Below are 17989 nucleotides of genomic sequence, written 5' to 3'. Positions count from 1 at the left end.
CTCATTACATCTGCAATGTGCTGCCATTGTATTTGGTTCTTGTTGCCTTGCTCATGCTGTGGTATACCCATTACATCTTGCCCCAAGTAGGATGTTGTTTTTACTGTGCAATTGGGGAAGATGTTGTCAGCAGTGTCCCTGAAGACATCATGTGGTATTGGCTAGGCAGCTATTTGGGCATGTCTTCCCAAGGCAGGTGTGTTTTCTATTTTAATGTATTTTCCATGCATTTGCTAATGTTGGCTTTCACCGCATGTTCTGTTGAAACTTGAGTGCCAGGTCTATCTTCAGAGAACATATGGATATTGTCTGCTTCCATCTCATTTATTTAGTTTGCCAAATAAAATCTGTTAAAGCACAGAAAGTTTGCTGTTGCCAAGCATAGCTGGTTGGTGAGTGATGTAGCTGATCCTTAGAAGTATTGTATTGTGTGAAGCTACTTCATCATATGGATGCAGATAGAGAATGTACACTGAAGTCAGCAGGAACAAAATTATGTGCATCAGGGTTTTTTTCTTCTTTTTATTTTTTGTTTTTTTTATTCCTTCATCTTTCTCTGATCAACAGTCTTGTTCTGCTGGTGGCTGGAATCAACAAAGAGTTACAGCTGAAATGATGACAGTAAGATATGCTACCAGGTGTTTGAGGTCTTGAATATGAGCCCTTGTTTGTGGTCCCTATTCTTCCTTCTTGGAATCCCTTTTTCCCTCATGAGTGTTTGTGATGGCACCATGGAGCCTGGCTGCTTGGGGCCGAGTGGCAAGTCTTGAACAAGGGTGTGTCTCGTCTCTTCCTCTTCCTTCCAGGTAAGTAAAAATTTCAGCCCTAGAAACTTAATGGCCAAATGTTCAGAGATGAAGTAATTTGTGTTCTCTCAGTGAAGTGGGTGATGTTAGCGAGTGTGATGCCAGCAAATCCCTGCGAGGTTATGGCCTAGAATAGGCAGCAGCTGGAGCCCACAGCTATGCACAGATGTCCAGTACAGCTCTGGTGGTGAAAAACATGACTGCATGTTTATTCTGACCCACTTGCCTTCAAATCAGTGAGAATGTAATACAATAGGTGTGCATCCGTGACTTTGTTGTTTCTTTTTGTTTTCCTGTATACTCTACTTTTTCATGTCTAGAGGGAAAGCTCTGTCAAATTGAAAAAGGCTTTAATTTCTGTCTCTCATGTGGTTGTGGCATAGTGATCTATTTTTCAGTGTAGTGAAGTGTAATTGGGCTATGTCTTCCTGCTTGTGTGTCTTATAAAGAGAGATTGTTTTGGTTAAACCTGTATGTCATTATGCTATGCCCTGCTTTTTGATATTTCTTTCTTTTTCTTTTTTAAGAAATGTGTCATGCCAGCACAATTCACTTTTCAATTTCTGTAGCATTGCATTTTAATTTTGCCTTAAATTTGAAGTGTTAAAGCAATGTCAGAGTAAGAAACCCCCTATGGAAAATAGTTCAGACAATTTTCTCTTCTACCACCACAATTTTTAATGAGTTCTCTGAAAAAGCTATTAAAAAGAATCAAACCTCAACTTTGAGTTTTAGCTGAAGTGCTTTTGGAATTAAATACCGTTCCATTTTCGTTTGTTATGGAATTGCTTTTATCTCAGTTGGTATAGTATGCTACCATTCAGTCACATCAGATGTATTTTTGCAGTCTTGATGCAAGTTCATTTTCAAATGAAGGTACAATTTCTAAATTAATTCACACTTGCAGTTTCCTACTCACTGTTAATATTTCAAGATGAATTACAACCCACAAGAGCAGTTGTGTGATTCATTATGATCTGTTGCCTAGGATCTTTTTTTGCTGTGTGTAGGGTTTTTTTTGTTTGTTTGTTTTTACCAGCCTAAAAGCTTTGATTATGTCTTCAGTTTAAACTGATGTCTCAATCTGGTATTACTGTTTAGCCTTTTCTTCCATTTACTCCCACCTGCTATTTCTCTACATAATGTTTTTGGATTTTTTGGGAATATTTTGTGTCACTACTACAATAAATACTAACACCAGTAATAGCTTTCGGTAGTGAAGAAGTAACAATTTTCTTAAGTTGTGGCATAATTAAAAGGAAACTACCATCTATGTTCTGGTGCTGTGTATGGCACAGCTGTGAATGTAGTGTCCTGTGCTGTCTTGCTCAGTGTTGCATCCTGAGTGTTTGTAAAAAAGGGACAAATTAAGGAAGATGTTAAAGATAACATTTTGTATGTTTCCTTCTCTAGGCTTCCTCAAGCCTTCAGCCATTTATGTTTGAGTCTCTCAGCTCAGACATGACTTCTTTGGCATTTTCTTTTGTCAACCTATACATTCTCCTCTGAACTTGTATAGTTTTTGAACATTCATTGCATACTGCTGTGTGAAGAAGCACTCTCTTCTTGTTTGGACCTCTTAAACTATAGCTTCATTGGCTGTCCCAAATTCCTGTATTGGAAGAGACAATGAAGAATCAGTGCTCTCTCTGTTTTTCTGTGCCAGTTCTGGCTTCATAGGCCTTTATCATGTCCTCTTTCTCTCTCTTTTCTTCTGTAAAGACTCCACTCTTACTCATAAATGACCTTTTTCTGCATGTTTACTTAATTTTCTGCAAATATTTTGTGAGGGAAAACTGAGTGGGTTTTTCTGACTTTAGTAGAGAGAAGCCTTGCTTTGCAAAGCTGCTGGAGTTCTTGGAAGGATGCAGCAAGCATGTCAAAAGCCATTTAGACTTTTCCTTAACATAGTTCACAATGTACCCTGTGAAGTGTTGATGATCATAGCTGTCCTTAAATTAAGAGACTGGAACATGGTACTGGGTATAGCTGAAATGGTGTCAATTAATGGCTTTGTTGAGAAAACTGGTAAAAAGTATAGTACAGCAGAAGACATGTCAGTCCGAGATTGAATCTATATGGAACAGCTAAAGGTTAAACACATTCTCCATAGCCTTTCTGGGCAGGATGATTTACAACCCAAATTAACCCACCAGTTGTTTTATTACAAGGCAAAGCTTTCAGTTTTGCATTCAAAAGAAGCTAAGGGATTTATGGACGGATTTGAATGGAATGAATGGATTTATTTTGAGGTAGCGTGAATATATGTGTATTTAGTCTGTTTTACTAGGCTAAATACATCGGTTGGAAGTACTGAAAATAGGAACATGTTGTAAAAGGCTTTCTGTGCAACTGTCAGTCAGAGGGGATTACAGAGGGGATAGCAAAGCACTCATTATCAGAGTTGAAGTCTTTGCCCTTTCCCCTTGTCCTGCTGTGATCTTCGTGAGAGTGCTGCCCTTTGCATCCCTACTGGCACACAAAGTCCAGCAATTTGTTTGGTTCCATGCCTGTGTGAAGAATTGGGACAGACAGGAAGCTTCTGTGCCATTCTTGACTGTTTTAGGCAATGCCTGTCATAGCTAGACTTAATGCCTGGTGAGGCAACAGACTGTGCCTGCTTGGTTAGGGTGCAGATGACTAAATAGAAAGGTGGAAGAGTTTCTTGCGATTGACTACATGAGGAGAATGTTATTTTATAAACAATCTGGTATATGCAGGAGACATTCTGTGAAGCTGATAATAATCAGCTGTTGCTCTTTAATTCTGTGGTATTTAAAGAAGTGACTGATATTTAAGATGGTCACAATGTTATGAGTGAGTGTGGAACTTGGAGGTCTTTGAGCTCTTCTGGCCTCTGTAAGTGGCTAATGCCAATTGATAACTAAACATTTGTTTTGAAAGCTTATGAGAAGCTAAATACAAAACCAATCATCATAGCTAACAGACAGACATGTGGATCCTAGAAAGTAAATTCTTAACTAGGCTCAAATTATTACTGAATTAAGTTTCCACTAGCTACTGTAGATTAATTTTATCATCTTTTTAAAGGACCTTGAATGCCTTTGTTAAAGGCATCCCTAGCTCTGTTTATGATATTGTAGGAGAATGGCATCTGTGCTGTTTGAGTGGAACAACTGCCCCACTGTATTCTACATCAAACTATGTTTGTTTTTTTCTCCTTGACATTCTCAATGTGTTCCTTTTCACCCTATACCTGTCCTGCTGATCTACTTTAGCTTCTCACAGATGTCTTGAGGGCCCTTTTTCCTTACTTTTGTTTGCCTCCTCAGGTGCTTATTCACCCACTGTTACGAAGCAAATATCTTCTCTTTCTAGTGTGCATTGATGGCCTTGATTCCCTCCTGCTTTTTCATTTATTAATTTATTCTAGTCCTGGAAATAGATGGAGGAAAGGAAGGAAGCAAGCTATCACAATAAGTTATAAAATGATTCAGAATGTGATAGTATAATAGTATGTATCATAGGGCGTGTCAAAGATTCTCCTGGAATTGATGATATTTCAAAGCTTGGGAGGATGAAGTTGGTGTGTTTGAGGAGGCTTAGGAGACTAAAAGTGACTCCTTGGAGGGGAGACCAGAATAAGAGGGACGTCCTTAAGTGAGGTCAGATTCTTAGAATATTGTAATGCATATTTTTTAAGGTTATGAGGCTAAAAAAGCCTTTGAGAATTCTGCCTAGCCAACTATCCAAGGTCCAAGGAAGCCCCTTGATGGGGTAAGCATACTTGGTATTACCCTAAGACACCACTTGCTGCCAGTTTGAGTTACCCAACAGAGAAGAATATGTGTCCATAATATAAAGCTATTTTTCCTTGAGACAGTGGGCAACGATCCCCATGGTGGTGCTATGTGAAGGAGAAGGTCTTGTACTTATGAGTTCTTCTTCTATTTAAGTGACATGTGCTCCTCCTGTTTCTTCATATCAGCTTTGGCCTTTTATGATCCACCTTGAGAATCTGTTCAAGTTCCTGAACTAATGGAAAATGATCCCTGTATCACCTTCCAGTACCCCTTCCCTCATCCTTCTGCAGTTCCTTGCCCTGTCTATCTCTTTGTCCCCTTCCTTACTGCCCTTTTGCCCCGGCTATTTTGGAGTGTATAGACTGTGGTCTCACAAGAGAAGAGTGGGATGATGGGTGGACAGAAGGAAATGGTGACTCAACTCGTTTTGGACCTCTAATACATTAGTTAATTATTTTTATTGCTTTATGGTTGGGAAATTATTGTAACGTCCAGAATAGAAATTGAGCAAAAACCATGGAACAAATTAATGGCTCTACTTAGAAAACACACATCTCTGGTACTTTGGAAGTCAGATGTATCTTTGCTGAATGGCTAACATCAACAGTACAAATGTTAATTCTTACTGAATAGTAAACTGATAGTTCTGGCTTAGACTCAAGACTCCCCTCTTAACTCCCTCAATGTTGAAGGTTTTTTTTCCTGTCAATTCTTATTCAAAATAACTTTCTTAATCTCGGGAATAGACAGAGATTGGTATCAGTGCAAATCTGTAAGTGTAAGCCTTGTCCTAATGTTTTCGCATGAATGCGAGGTATTGAATGTCTCATGGGGTCCTCTGTGTGGTGGTGGAAGGTTATTTTAGACAGAAAAGTCTAGACAGTTCTCAGGATCTATTGCACATCTCTACACTTGCCAAAATTTGGGAGAAAGTTTTGTTCTGGTTATGATGTAGTTCATCAGAAGGGTTTTCATGATAAGAATAACACTAACTAGACCAGTTTCTCTCTTTCACTCTCCCCAAAATCACTGCTACTATTGTAAAATTTCAGTAATGTTCCACAGTTGCTAGTTCTATCTTCATTCTCTTAACAATTAAGTAGGAAGGATATTATCTTTTTTGCATGGTTTTGATGTATGTACAAATAATAGTATAAAGGATTTCTCACATACAATTGAGACAAATGCTTTTAAAACACATTTTGAGTATAAAATTGATAGATTAAACTTCAGATGGGCTCCTGAGTGGGTAAAAAAACCCAGATGTCTTTTTAGTGGCAGTCTTAATTCTATCTTTTTTTTTTTTTTTCTGAAATAAGAGAAAACTGTTTTCTTGGTCTGGCATGTTAGCATCTTTCTGAGCAGTGTAAACTGCTTTTTATAGTTCTTAATTAAGGTACTCAAAAATATCTCGGCTTTGCTGATGGGCAAGTCTTATATGAGACTGAAAGTTACAGAAAAAAATACAGGGAAAGAACTGAAAAGTTTGAAGGAAGGAAAAAGTGAACAGTTAGTTTAGATTACCAGTGGCATTTGAATGCTGACTTTTTTTTAAACTTAAATATAATTTAGCTTATTTTGCAGAACTTTTTTCCTTCCATTCTCCTTTCCCTCTTGGAGAAATAGGATTCTTTTTTTGTTGTTTGCATATGATGTTTAAATATTTGATTGCTATGATGGAAAATTAAACAATAGGCTATAAATGTGGTTGCTATCTCAATTAAAATGTTTAAGATTTTTCCATATGTTTCTTAGTAAAAATAACTACAACACTACTGTTAGCAAGTTGATTTGAGACCATTGGTGAATGCTTGCCATGAATGTGTGGGTCTGTTTTCACTTCCTCTTTGCATAGTTTTGGTTGCTTAATCTTAAATACATTTCTGAGAGACTGTGCCTGTGTGACTGTTTTGAATTCACATTTGTGTGATTGGTTTTTTTTAAGTTTTAAAAAAATAAAATATAGTCTTATGCTATGATTATAGTTTTATTTTTAAGGATTCATTAATAAATATTTTAGAGGTAGCAGTTCAATTTACAACAGACCTTCAAGAACAGACAAACTGGAAGTCATATTTGTATTTTTTGGAGGGGATATGTACATTTGTGAGTCTCATGTATTCATCCAGAAAGCTGAATCAACCCACAGAAAAGATAATAGGGAAAAGCAGCACTGCATCCAAAAAACTTAAATGAAAACCCCAAATAACTTGATTGCATGCTGAATAAAGTGTTTTGCTTGAGGTGTTTGTGTAACTTGTAATGGAAACTGTGGTCTTACAATGGCAAATGATGGGAAACAGTGGTCTGCAAGACAGCCTTAAAAATTGGGAATGCCAAATATGTGCACTGTATGTCACCCTTCGTTGAGAATTTGTTTTGAAAAAATAAATGTTAAACAATGAAGGCCAGATATTTTTATTATTTTTCCTGGGAAGAGAGTTTGTATAGCCAAAGGAAGAATTTGGTGCCTGTGGGAAAGAGAACACTGGGCTCAATTTTCAAAATTGAGGAGGCCTTGCCAAGACAGATGGGAAGAAACAAAAATGCACCCTGAACACAATTTCAGTCCTGGGAGACTCTACTCATCTTGCATGTGGGTTTTCCCATTCATAATTATGCTTAAAAATCAAGCTGTGCACACTACTGGCTCTGCATGTGGAGAAATCGAGCTTGTTCAGACAGATTTTGATGTACTGCAATAATTAAGCTTGTCCGAGTCATGTGAAGGGCTGACTTTTAAGTGCCAGGGTGTCTGTCCTTATTAATTTCTGAGCAAGTATTATAAAGGCAAGTGATGTGTGTTAAGTAAACCTGTGCCTTTTACAGTCCATAATCTACATGTCTGCTCTGACCAGACACTGCAAGGCAGCAGTGACTGCTTGTGCTGCTGGTTTGAAATGAATGTTTCATGTGACTTCTAGAATCCCCCGTGTGATTTATCTTGAATGTTTTCTTGGCAGTAGAGTATGCTGGGAGTGCTTGTTTTCCAAGCTGCTACTGCTGCTCCATGAGTGGAACTGAGTGTAGGTCTTCTGGCTCTTATTTCCTTGTAGTTCAGGATGCTGTTCGTGTTTCTCATCTACAGCATTCAACATCCTGTCCATGTCAGTAGCTTCCTTTTGAGCCAGTGTAGTGGATAAACATCCTTTATACAGCTGAAGGTTCAATTTTTAAAAAACTGAACCTTCAGCTGTATAAAGGAAACAATGTGGCAATTGTGGGTGCTACAAAGTACATGTTGAATGTGTAATCTGAATTTTTGCTGATCTCAACTATTTTCAGTGAAGGTGAAAATAATCTTTTTCTAAAAGACAGATCTAATTGAATCTGTTCTTTTGCTCTAGCTAACATGTTGAAGAACAGGACATCAAGAGCACTGTGTCATCTTTAAAATAACACATCCATCAGAGTTTTTTCCCCAGTTTGTTGCTGCTCACAGGATCTTTAAGAACAGAAGAAGTTTATCACATAAAGTTTATCTAAATAAAACAAAATGAAAACCAGAAATTCTTTCTGTGATCACTGGGGAAAAGATTCTGTAGAGAACAGATCATAGAATCACAATTAAAATGAAGATTTTGGGGATATTATTGGGACAATATAAACTGTTTTAAAAATACTTTATAGATACAAAAGTGAACTAGATTTCTTATTGGTGCATGCTGTTAATCCTTAGCAAGGGAAAGGAATGACTGATTCAGGAATCTGCAGGGTTTCATAAATCAAGGGGATAATGAGAGTTGAGACAAACATAATTCTGGTTGCGTTTTATTGTTCCATTTTCCTCTTGTCATTCATTAATCTCTTTTATATAAAAATGGAGGGGGAATGGTGGGAGGTGTTTTGTGCTTCTGGTTGTTTGTTTAATCAGACTTTGGGCAAGATCTTTGTTTTTGCTTTGTATTTATCTTTTGTGTGTGTCAATTGTTATTTTTTTTTCTTGCTGTTGCTTTGGTTACTCTTCAGTTTTTGAGTTGCCCTTAGAACTGAGTTTACTTATGCCCACTAATTGCTTTGCCTGTCTAGATGCCAAAGGGGGAATATTCTTACCTGCTGAGCTTGATCCACAAGGATCAAGTGTGTTGACTTAGGTGACCCAAATATCCACAGAATCTGTATGCTTTGTTCCTGTGCCCCTCTGGTACAGTTTCAGTTACACTGCATTTTTTTTCTGTAATCTTGGCATCGCATATTGCGTGAACTTACAACCTGTGCCTTTTACAGGGTTTGTTTTTGTTGTGTGGTTTGTTTTTCTGCTCTTCCCCATCCATTTTTTTTTTTTTTTTGAGACATAGATTTGCTATCACATCCTCTTCTCTCTTTTTTTGTGTTTTAATAGGTCTGGATGATTGTTTGCAGCAATATGTCCATAAATTTGAACGGGAGAAGATAAACGGTGAACAGCTGTTACAGATTTCTCATCAGGGCCTTGAAGAATTGGGTATTTCACGGATTGGACATCAGGAACTGGTTCTAGAGGCTGTGGATCTCCTGTGTGCATTGGTTAGTTAAGTGATGAACAGATTTGCAGAGTATTTTTTAAAACATTCATTTGGGTGAATAACTAAGGCAAGTCTGATAAAACCAGAATACCTGTGTCTCCTGCTTTCTATTACACATTCTGGTAAAAGAAAACAGTAAGAATTTGTGTTATACCTTGAGTTTGTGTTAATAACTCTCTAACTTCTTCCAGATAAGTGGCAATGTTAATTTGTTTGGTTTCATTTCTAAAACAAAGAGGTTATCTGAGTAGCACTCCTAGATCTTGTGTCTCTTTTTAATGAGCAGAGTGATTAAAATTGCTATTGAGTAGAGTGAATGTGTCATAGAAGACATACTGTTGAAATGGTAGCTATTAATGATTCATCACATCAGCTGAAATGGGATTAGGGCAATTCTGTAGTCTACATACAAAGTGAAGATGTTCTGAAATGAGGAGTGTTTTCCTAATTCAGTTACAGTCCAGTTCAGCTCTCATTGGATTTGGAAGTTAAACTGTTTCTCCGTCTTATTCATGATATTTAACTGTGCAGATACACTCTGGAAAGAATAAATGTATTTCAGATTGTTTTTCTAGTGCAGGCTTTATTTAAAAGCCATAGTTTGGACACAGTCTTGAAGACGTGTTTGATGTAACGCAGTGAATGAGTGCCAGAGGTATTATTACATGAGGGAGAAGGGTGGGAAAGGCTGCCTGGTGATTCCTTGGCTGGTACTGGCCTGCCTTGCCTTCGTTAGGCAAGACTTGCAGCCCTGAGCATACTCTTCTTAAAATGGAAAGTCTTTATTGCCCATGTGATGCATCCTTTATTTGCTGCAGAAATGCCGCAGGGATCATTTGTACTCCATAACCAGGAACAATTTGGATAGCCTGTACTGAAAGGATTGTATTTAATGAAATAACTTCATTCAATCTGAAATTTTTCCCAAAGGTTCTTTCTTGTATTTTAAAGAAAAAAAACCTTGTGATCAATCAAAAATTTTTAACACTTAAATCTAATAGAAGAACATAATTAGTCTGAAATGTGGTTCATTCTGTGGGAAGGTATAATCTATTGGGCAAGTGAAGGGGTCTGAGTTAGTAAATGTACTATGTACGGTACAGTCCTAACTGAAATAATGTCTGTGGCAGACCCCAAAGACACTTTCTCTTTAAAATGTTAGAACAAAATGAACAAAGCTGGATAACTGCCAAAACCTAAAGCTGTGTTTTATCTCCTACAATTTCCTTCTAATTTCCTTTGTAGACAAAAGTTTTGACCTAGTCCTCGTTTCTGGAAATCTTTTGTGAAATGCAGCTCAGGTTAATGCCTTAGAGTTCATATATTACAGCTGAAAGGTTCATGTTCTTTTTTAAGAAGTGGAGGAAGAATTCCCGTGTTCTAGGTTTGCCCTTTGTTACCTTTGTGATGCCACTACCCTTGTTTTTAGGATTGTTCTGTAAATTCACAGTTGGTTTTGTTCCTGAGGAGGTGATGTCTTTTAAGTTCTAGTGAAAGCTGATTTTTTTTTTTTTTTTAAATTTTGGTGTCTTTTTTTTTTGTGTGTGTGGAAAAAATAAACATTTTCCTATTCTGTCTGTATGAATCTTTTGAAAGTAAGTTAGTGTATTGATATCATTTAGTGGATATTTTCTGTGTTCGTGTGTGTATATGGTGACATTTCCCTAACTTTTGAAGCCTATTATTTGAGTTTTTATCTATGCTTTTAACTCACACTGGAAATGTGGCATTGACTGGTCCAGCCTCTGTAGATTAGTTGTTTAAATATAGTCATTGAGAAAGGACACTATTTACACCTTTTTAGCTTTTATGAGGAAAAGCTTTCTTTCACAACCACACTGCCAAGCTAAAAATAGATCTTCCAAGTTATGGTACTGGCTGCCGCAGTAAGTGAATTCTAGAACCAATATAACTGAAAGAGAAATGAAAGAGCATCTTTCTCTGCTGCTTTGATGGTGAGGTGTTGTTCCCTCATCTCCTTATAGCAGTAACCACACATGCAACAAAGCTGCAGCTGAAGAGGCACAAGGAGAGAATGTGAACAGAGGTAAAAAGTGAAGGTTTCCTGTGAGCATACATTTCTGGTGCTCTCAAACTGGTCCAATACACTTTTCTGAATGGGCATTGAAGACTTGCTTAAAGAATTTAGAAGACATCAAAGAAATTGAATTCTTCAGAGAGAAAAAAACCCCAAACCATCAACTTGAGTGCTTCCATCTTTTTGTCAATTACAGTATTTACTTGGGGCAGAAAAAAATGGAAGGTGTTTCTGAGTTGACTAAAGTATTTGGGGAAGGAGTAAGAAATATACATAAATATCATAGAATCATAGAAGGATAGGGGTTGAAAGGGACCTTTAGAAATCATCTAGTCCAACCCTCTGCCGAAGCAGGTTCACCTAGATCAGGTCACACAGGAATGCGTCCAGGTGGATCTTGAAGACCTCTAAGGAAAGAGACTCCACAACCTCACTGGGCAGCCTGTGCCAGGGCTCCCTCACTCTCATAGTGAAGTAGTATTTTCTTATGTCTAAATGGAACTTTTTGTGTTTCAGCTTACTTGTATCATCCTTTGTCCTATTGATAGATACAATAGAAAAAAGGGATGCTCCAGCGTCCTGACATCCACCATTTATATACTTGTGAATATTAATGAGATCCCCCCCTAAATGTCCTCTTCTCTAGACTAAACAGCCGCAGTTCCCGGAGCCTTTCTTTGTATGAAAGACGTTCCAGTCCATCTTGGTGGCCCTGCGCTGGACTCTGTCCAGAAGTTCTTTATCTCTCTTGAGCTGGTGAGCCTAGACTTGGACATAGGACTCCAAATGAGTCCTCACCAGGACAGAGTAGAGGGGAAGTATCTGGAAGCAAAAAAGGAGCTCACTTTTCTTGAGGTTAGAATGAAGAAATATTAGTTTTTAGCATTCTAAAGAAAATACTCAAATCAAAACAAACCACAGGGGGATTGGACTAGATCACCTTTTGAGGTCCCTTCCAACCCTTAAGATTCTGTGATTCTGTGATAATTTTCAATGTTGTGCTTTTGATAATTTCATTGGTTGTGATGTTGTGCCAACATCTCTTCAGAACAACAAAATACAATGCCAAAACATAAAATAGAATGTGCATAATTGAAGACATCTTTTGTATCTAATTCTTGTCAAAAGCACCACAACTATGCACCGTCTTGTAAAATTTCTGTTTTCTATAGGTTTCAAATTTAGTGCTGTTTTTAGGAAACCTGAGGCTCCAAAGTATTCTTTAGGATGCATTTTTGTTATAAGGGAGAGAGCAAGAGTAGGTGACTGTGATAGTACCTTGAGTTAGCTCTAGTGGTTATACGGGCATGCAGTGGGTTGGATCAGCTTTTGAGCAGGCATTCAGTTTCTTTTTATTAATTTTTTTTCCAAACCTGGTGATCAGTTGGATCAGCCAGCAGATCCAACTAACTCATCACACTGCGACACTTGAACCTGGCAATGACAAGGAAGGCGATGCTGCCCCTGGGCAGCTGGGCAGAGCTCTGGGTCAGCCAAAGTCAACAACTGCAATGCTCTTTTGACTTTGGTTAGCCATGCTTTTATTTTATGCTTTCTGCTTGACCTTGAACAACTATTTGGTCAGTGTACTCTTTCTCATTAAATGTAATGGAGAGTGGAAAGAGCATGCGCTTGTGCGCATATGCTTTCTACTGCACGTGTGTACTGTCTCTGGCTTCAGCCCTGCAGCTTAATGAGTAACAGCCTGGGAGTATTTTACATAGGGTGCTCCTGACCGCTGGCTTCAACCTGTGTTTTGCTGAAAGTAACTTTGATGTTTTAAATCGGGAGTGCTGGGAATAGATGGTGCATTCTTTGGTTCTTGAGCAGCAACATCTAAACCTTTTGGTGGTTTAAATAATAATCTTTTAAATATTGTAGCCTCAGTTCTGTAGAAATGTTTTTAAAAACACCTGTACTTCAACTGTAAGTTGCTGTGCAGGCTATTTGGTGTGCTGCCACACTATCAACATTCCTATCTGTCTTGAATTGGCACTGCAGCTATGTGACAAGGTAAATTAATCTAACTCAGCAGGTGACTCCACCTGCTCCCGTCCTCTGTATGATTGCACCCACCTGACCGTGAGGTGAGCTACTTCAGGGAGCTAAACCAGCTGACAGTACATTGCAATAAAGAAGGAGATGATTTTGAATGGTTTAATTCCCCAAACCAGCTTTCCCAAAGGACTAGATGTGGCAAGGGAAAGAGCAGGAAAAATAGCAGGAATAGGTGATTGTGAGATGGTCAAGACAGTGTCAACTTGGATAGAAACATTGCCATATCTGGTGAAGAGGCATAATGTTTTCTGTGTATTAGAGCAAATGGATGGGGCTGTGAAGTAGAGGTGGTTTGCGTTGGGATGACCCTTTTTTCTGGGCAAGTTCATCTCTCAGAGTTTATTCATAGTTGGATAGTTCAGTTTCCTGTACTGAACAGCTTTGAGCTCCCTGTTGTGCTGGCAGGTGTAGTGCTTAGCCGGGACTTTTCCTAGGGTGCAAACTACTGGTTTCGGTATCTCAGGTGCACTTAGGTGTCTGTGGAAGAAGTTTTAGGAAAGCCTAATGTAGTGTCTAGAGAGCTTGGCTGTGATGTGCTCTTGATACACTGTTGGGGATAACACTTGCAGTCATACAGGATCTCCTGTATATCCAGAGGCAACACCTATATTGCTGAAGTCCACCTCAAAACTGAGAACTATTTAAATGACTTTAAATTTATTATTTAAAAGCTAGCTTAACTGGAAAAGTCACACTGGGCTTTCACACCAGTGAAAGAGGTGTGATAGGCAGGGTATGAATGTTTTAGGGACAAATAAAAAAAATCCAACCTGGTATATCAATATGGGTCCTCTTAAATGCTGGAACCATATCTAATTGCTGACACCCACAAATGGTGGACACAATTTCTGCATCTGAATGACAGAAAGAAAGACCTGGAGATACTTAAATATATCAGGACTCTCTCAAATTCTGACCAAAGTGATGAGGTGGTTATACCACTACAGAAAATATTCTTTTGTATTTTCTGTTCCTTTATGGAAGGAGCAGGGTCAAATGTCCTCTAATTTCCCTGTTAGAGAGATTTTTGGTATATGGCTACTTTCAGGTTCTTGTGGCAATAGGAACTTACCCCAAATACAGGCCTGTTGGTGAAAAAGCGTTTCTCCAAAAGTAGACTAATACGCAGTGTCTTGTGAGGAGGAGAAAACTAGATGTATTTATTGCAGTTAAATAATGCTCTTGTTTGTGGGTTTAGTTTTTTTTTTTCCATTAAAATTAAAAGGTGGCAAGTTCACACATGACAGTACGCAAGTACTTAAACATTGTTTAGTAATCCAAATCTTTCCTTCTATGTGATCCTGGAAAACTTCAGGATATCCTTTACTGTTGCAACAGTGGCATTTTTTAAATTAGATATATCCTCTTAACCTCTACTTCTGGCTGCACTTTCAGGGTATTTCTCCCTGAGGGCTCTTGGCAAGGAAGAGATACTTGTGTAACTTACACCCACTGGGATCCTATCCATAGGAGGCGGTAGTTATTTTAAAGGTAGCTGAGTGGCTAAAACCTCTTCTTACATTGATGGGTTTCTTTGGGGGAAAAGGATCTGTTTTGTCTCTTGGAAATGGCTTAATCTAAGATATTCCAGCCTGCTTTATGGATGCTTGACCATGGAGGGAGTGGAGTCACAAGTCAGCAGTGTGCCCTGGAAAATAATTCAGTGGTACCTTGGGCTGCATTTTGAGAGCATGGCCAGAAGAGGGATGGTATCAATTATCACCCATAACTTGGGCACTCAGTCTCCATGTGCCTCTTGCCCTCAAGTGCAGGAAAGACAAGGAGAAACCAGAGCAAGCTCAGTGGAGGGCTGCCAAATTGGTTAGGGCTGGAGTACTAATTCATGATGAGATGCTGAGGGAATGGGACTCCTTCAGTGTGGGGAAGAGATAGCTTCAGGGAGAACTAACAGCAGATCCCCAGCACCTGCCTTGCAGGGCAAGCTGGTGGAATAAAGCCCTGAACAAGGTGCTCTGAGCTCACAGCTGACAGCAAAAAGGAGAAACTCTGGATTACAAAGTTGAGTTGCCTTAGGAACAGATATCTTATAGTATTTTTTATGCCTTTGGAATGAGATGTTCAATCTGTTGCTTAAAACAATTGGATTTTAATTTACAGAGTATGACTTCATTGTGTTTTAATGTATAAAGTTGAAGCTATAGGCAGGACTTAGATTTTTTTTTAAGATTTATTTTTTTTTAATACAGAAGTGGTTGAATTAAAAATATAACAACTAAGAATGCTTTTAATTACTATGTATAGTGTTAATAGAGTCCTCAGACTTGCAAATAATTGCACTGCTGTAATCGAGCAGCACAGTTGTTGAAAACTTATGATCCAAATATTTATTTCAGCTTTTGACTGTGATGTTACATTTGCTTCCTGTTGATGTTTTTATCTCCTGCCAGATTAAATTTAGTTGTGAATGAAATGTTACTTCAGTACCACAGTATAGATAACATTTTTAGGAAACAACAACATTCACTTTTCTTTAACAAAAGATAAACACCACAATCACCTTCCTCCAATTACATTTTAATTAGGAATTAATTACATTTACATTAGGAAATTGAAACTTCATTCAGCTTGAAAAGTGGCCTTTCTTTTCATGTCAGAAACTGAGGAAGTTTGGCACTCACAAAAACATTCTTTAGTGACTGTAGTGTAGAAGGCATTTATAAAGCGTTTTTTGTCAAAACCCAGAAAAGATTTGGCCAAATCCCCAGAACTTTTGTCCTATATGAGTTTGTAACATGGTATAAGATACAGGAGGACTCAATAGGGAGATTTATCAGACTTAATAATACTCTTTGCAGAACTATGGCCTTGAAACAGACAATATGAAGAACCTGGTTCTGAAGCTGCGAGCATCATCCAACAATCTGCAAAATTACATCAGCAGCCGTAGGAAAAGTTCAAATTATGATGGAAATACCTCTCGCAAACCCCCCAATGAGTTCCTTACTTCTGTGGTGGAGCTTATTGGTGCTGCTAAAGCCTTGCTTGCATGGTTGGACAGGTAAGAGTAAAACCTTTATATTTTAATTTACTGCTATAACAAATTTGTTGTCCTTGTAGGGCAATTTTTTAGATGCTTGATTGTAAAGATCTTCCTGGTCTCACTCACCTCTTTTTTGGTTTGGCATTGGTAGAATGCTTTTAGTGGACAAATTTAATCTAGGGTATCTACTCTTGTACTTCCAGTCTTGCTAAAACCAGTGAAACTGTTAACATTGCATCCAAACTGATGTCTATAAAAGTAGAAGTCTCCCTGTTCAGGTCAGTTTCTCATACATATGTGACTTCCTCCTCTTCCATTCCCACTTTTTAAGCTACTTCTTGTTGGCGAGCTTACTTATGAAATTGTGGCCTTAACTCTGTGACTTGAAAACCAAACAGTGGGAGAGACTCTCCCTCTGTCTGTTGGTTAGATTTTTTTTTCCTATGTGGGGAATTTTTCTTTTTTCCCTCTCCCTCTCCTCTCCCTCTCCTCTCCCTCTCCTCTCCCTCTCCTCTCCCTCTCCTCTCCCTCTCCTCTCCCTCTCCTCTCCCTCTCCTCTCCCTCTCCTCTCCCTCTCCTCTCCCTCTCCTCTCCCTCTCCTCTCCCTCTCCTCTCCCTCTCCTCTCCCTCTCCTCTCCCTCTCCTCTCCCTCTCCTCTCCCTCTCCTCTCCCTCTCCTCTCCCTCTCCTCTCCCTCTCCTCTCCCTCTCCTCTCCCTCTCCCTCTCCCTCTACCTCTCCCTCTCCTCTCCCTCTACCTCTCCCTCTCCTCTCCCTCTCCTCTCCCTCTCCTTCTCTTTTTTTCCTCTTTTTTTCTCTCTTTTTCGACAAGACCCAGAGTTATTTTGTGACAGCTGCAACGGAAGCAAACAGACAACCAAGCCAACTGGATGCTGGCAGGGATGCTGTCCGTGATAACAGATGAACGTAAATTCTCAAGCCCCATGCCATCTTTCCTGAAATAATGGTTAGGAGAAGAGCTGCACAGGGACCAACAGCAAGGAGCACTTTTATCCTTCAATGTCCCTGCTCATCAGCAAGGAGTTGGTTCTGTGTCTAGGCAATGACATTAACAGCTTGTGTGTCTCACCTGATCCTCTTATTTCACCCTGTTACTGGCACCTTGTCCTAAACTTTTGAGACTGACTGTCAGCAAGATTACTGGCTTGTCTATTTCCAAACCTGTTGAGGTTGCTTCTCAACCTTCTCTTGTAGGTCTTTCATCTGTCTGGAGAATCTGAATTGAGACTCTGTAGGCTATAAAGCTGCCCTGCTTACAATGATCTCTAATTCTCTAAGATTGAGCCTTATTTACTTACTCTGTAAAATGTGAAAATCTGTTTTTCTTCTTTTAGAGAATATTTTTTCTCTTTGGTCTGAGTTTAGTAATCAAAGACTTACAAGTTAGAAACCAACCCACAGGCAAACCCAAGGATGTGATTTATTTATTTTTTTTTTTACAACACAATGTGATCTGACACAAGCATGCAGTTTAGAGGACTATAGTTTGGAAAATTGACCATTTCTTCTGGTTATGCTCTCTGAACTTGCTTATCACAGGCTTAAGCAGGGACAGGACTCTGCATTCAGGAATATTATAGAACTGTGTCCCCACACTTGTGTAGATGTCAGTTACAGCTCTTGCATGCCACTCGTCACAGATAAAGCAGGGTGGGGAAAGACTAGTCCCTTCAATTTAAGGGCATTTTTTTTCTTGTTGCAGGACTCCATTTACAGGTATTGCTGACTTTTCATCAATGAAGAACAGAATCATTCAGCTTTGCTTGGATCTCACTACTACTGTTCAGAAGGTCAGCTG

General features: G+C 38.8%; 1 protein-coding gene across 2 annotated transcripts in view; it reads left to right on the top strand.

Moving 5' to 3' along the window:
- The window catches only part of CNKSR3 (CNKSR family member 3), a 54727-nt gene that overhangs the window by 19080 nt on the left and 17658 nt on the right, over positions 1–17989 (top strand). For both annotated transcript variants that reach the window (XM_061989007.1, XM_061989006.1), the window contains exons 2-4: positions 8913–9076; positions 15988–16190; positions 17894–17981. In XM_061989007.1, the coding sequence (XP_061844991.1) occupies positions 8913–9076; positions 15988–16190; positions 17894–17981 (455 nt within the window). The remainder of the gene's footprint in view (positions 1–8912; positions 9077–15987; positions 16191–17893; positions 17982–17989) is intronic.

Source organism: Colius striatus, chromosome 2, assembly GCF_028858725.1.
Source record: "Colius striatus isolate bColStr4 chromosome 2, bColStr4.1.hap1, whole genome shotgun sequence".
Taxonomy (NCBI): domain Eukaryota; kingdom Metazoa; phylum Chordata; class Aves; order Coliiformes; family Coliidae; genus Colius; species Colius striatus.
This window is presented reverse-complemented; position numbering and strand designations above follow the sequence as displayed.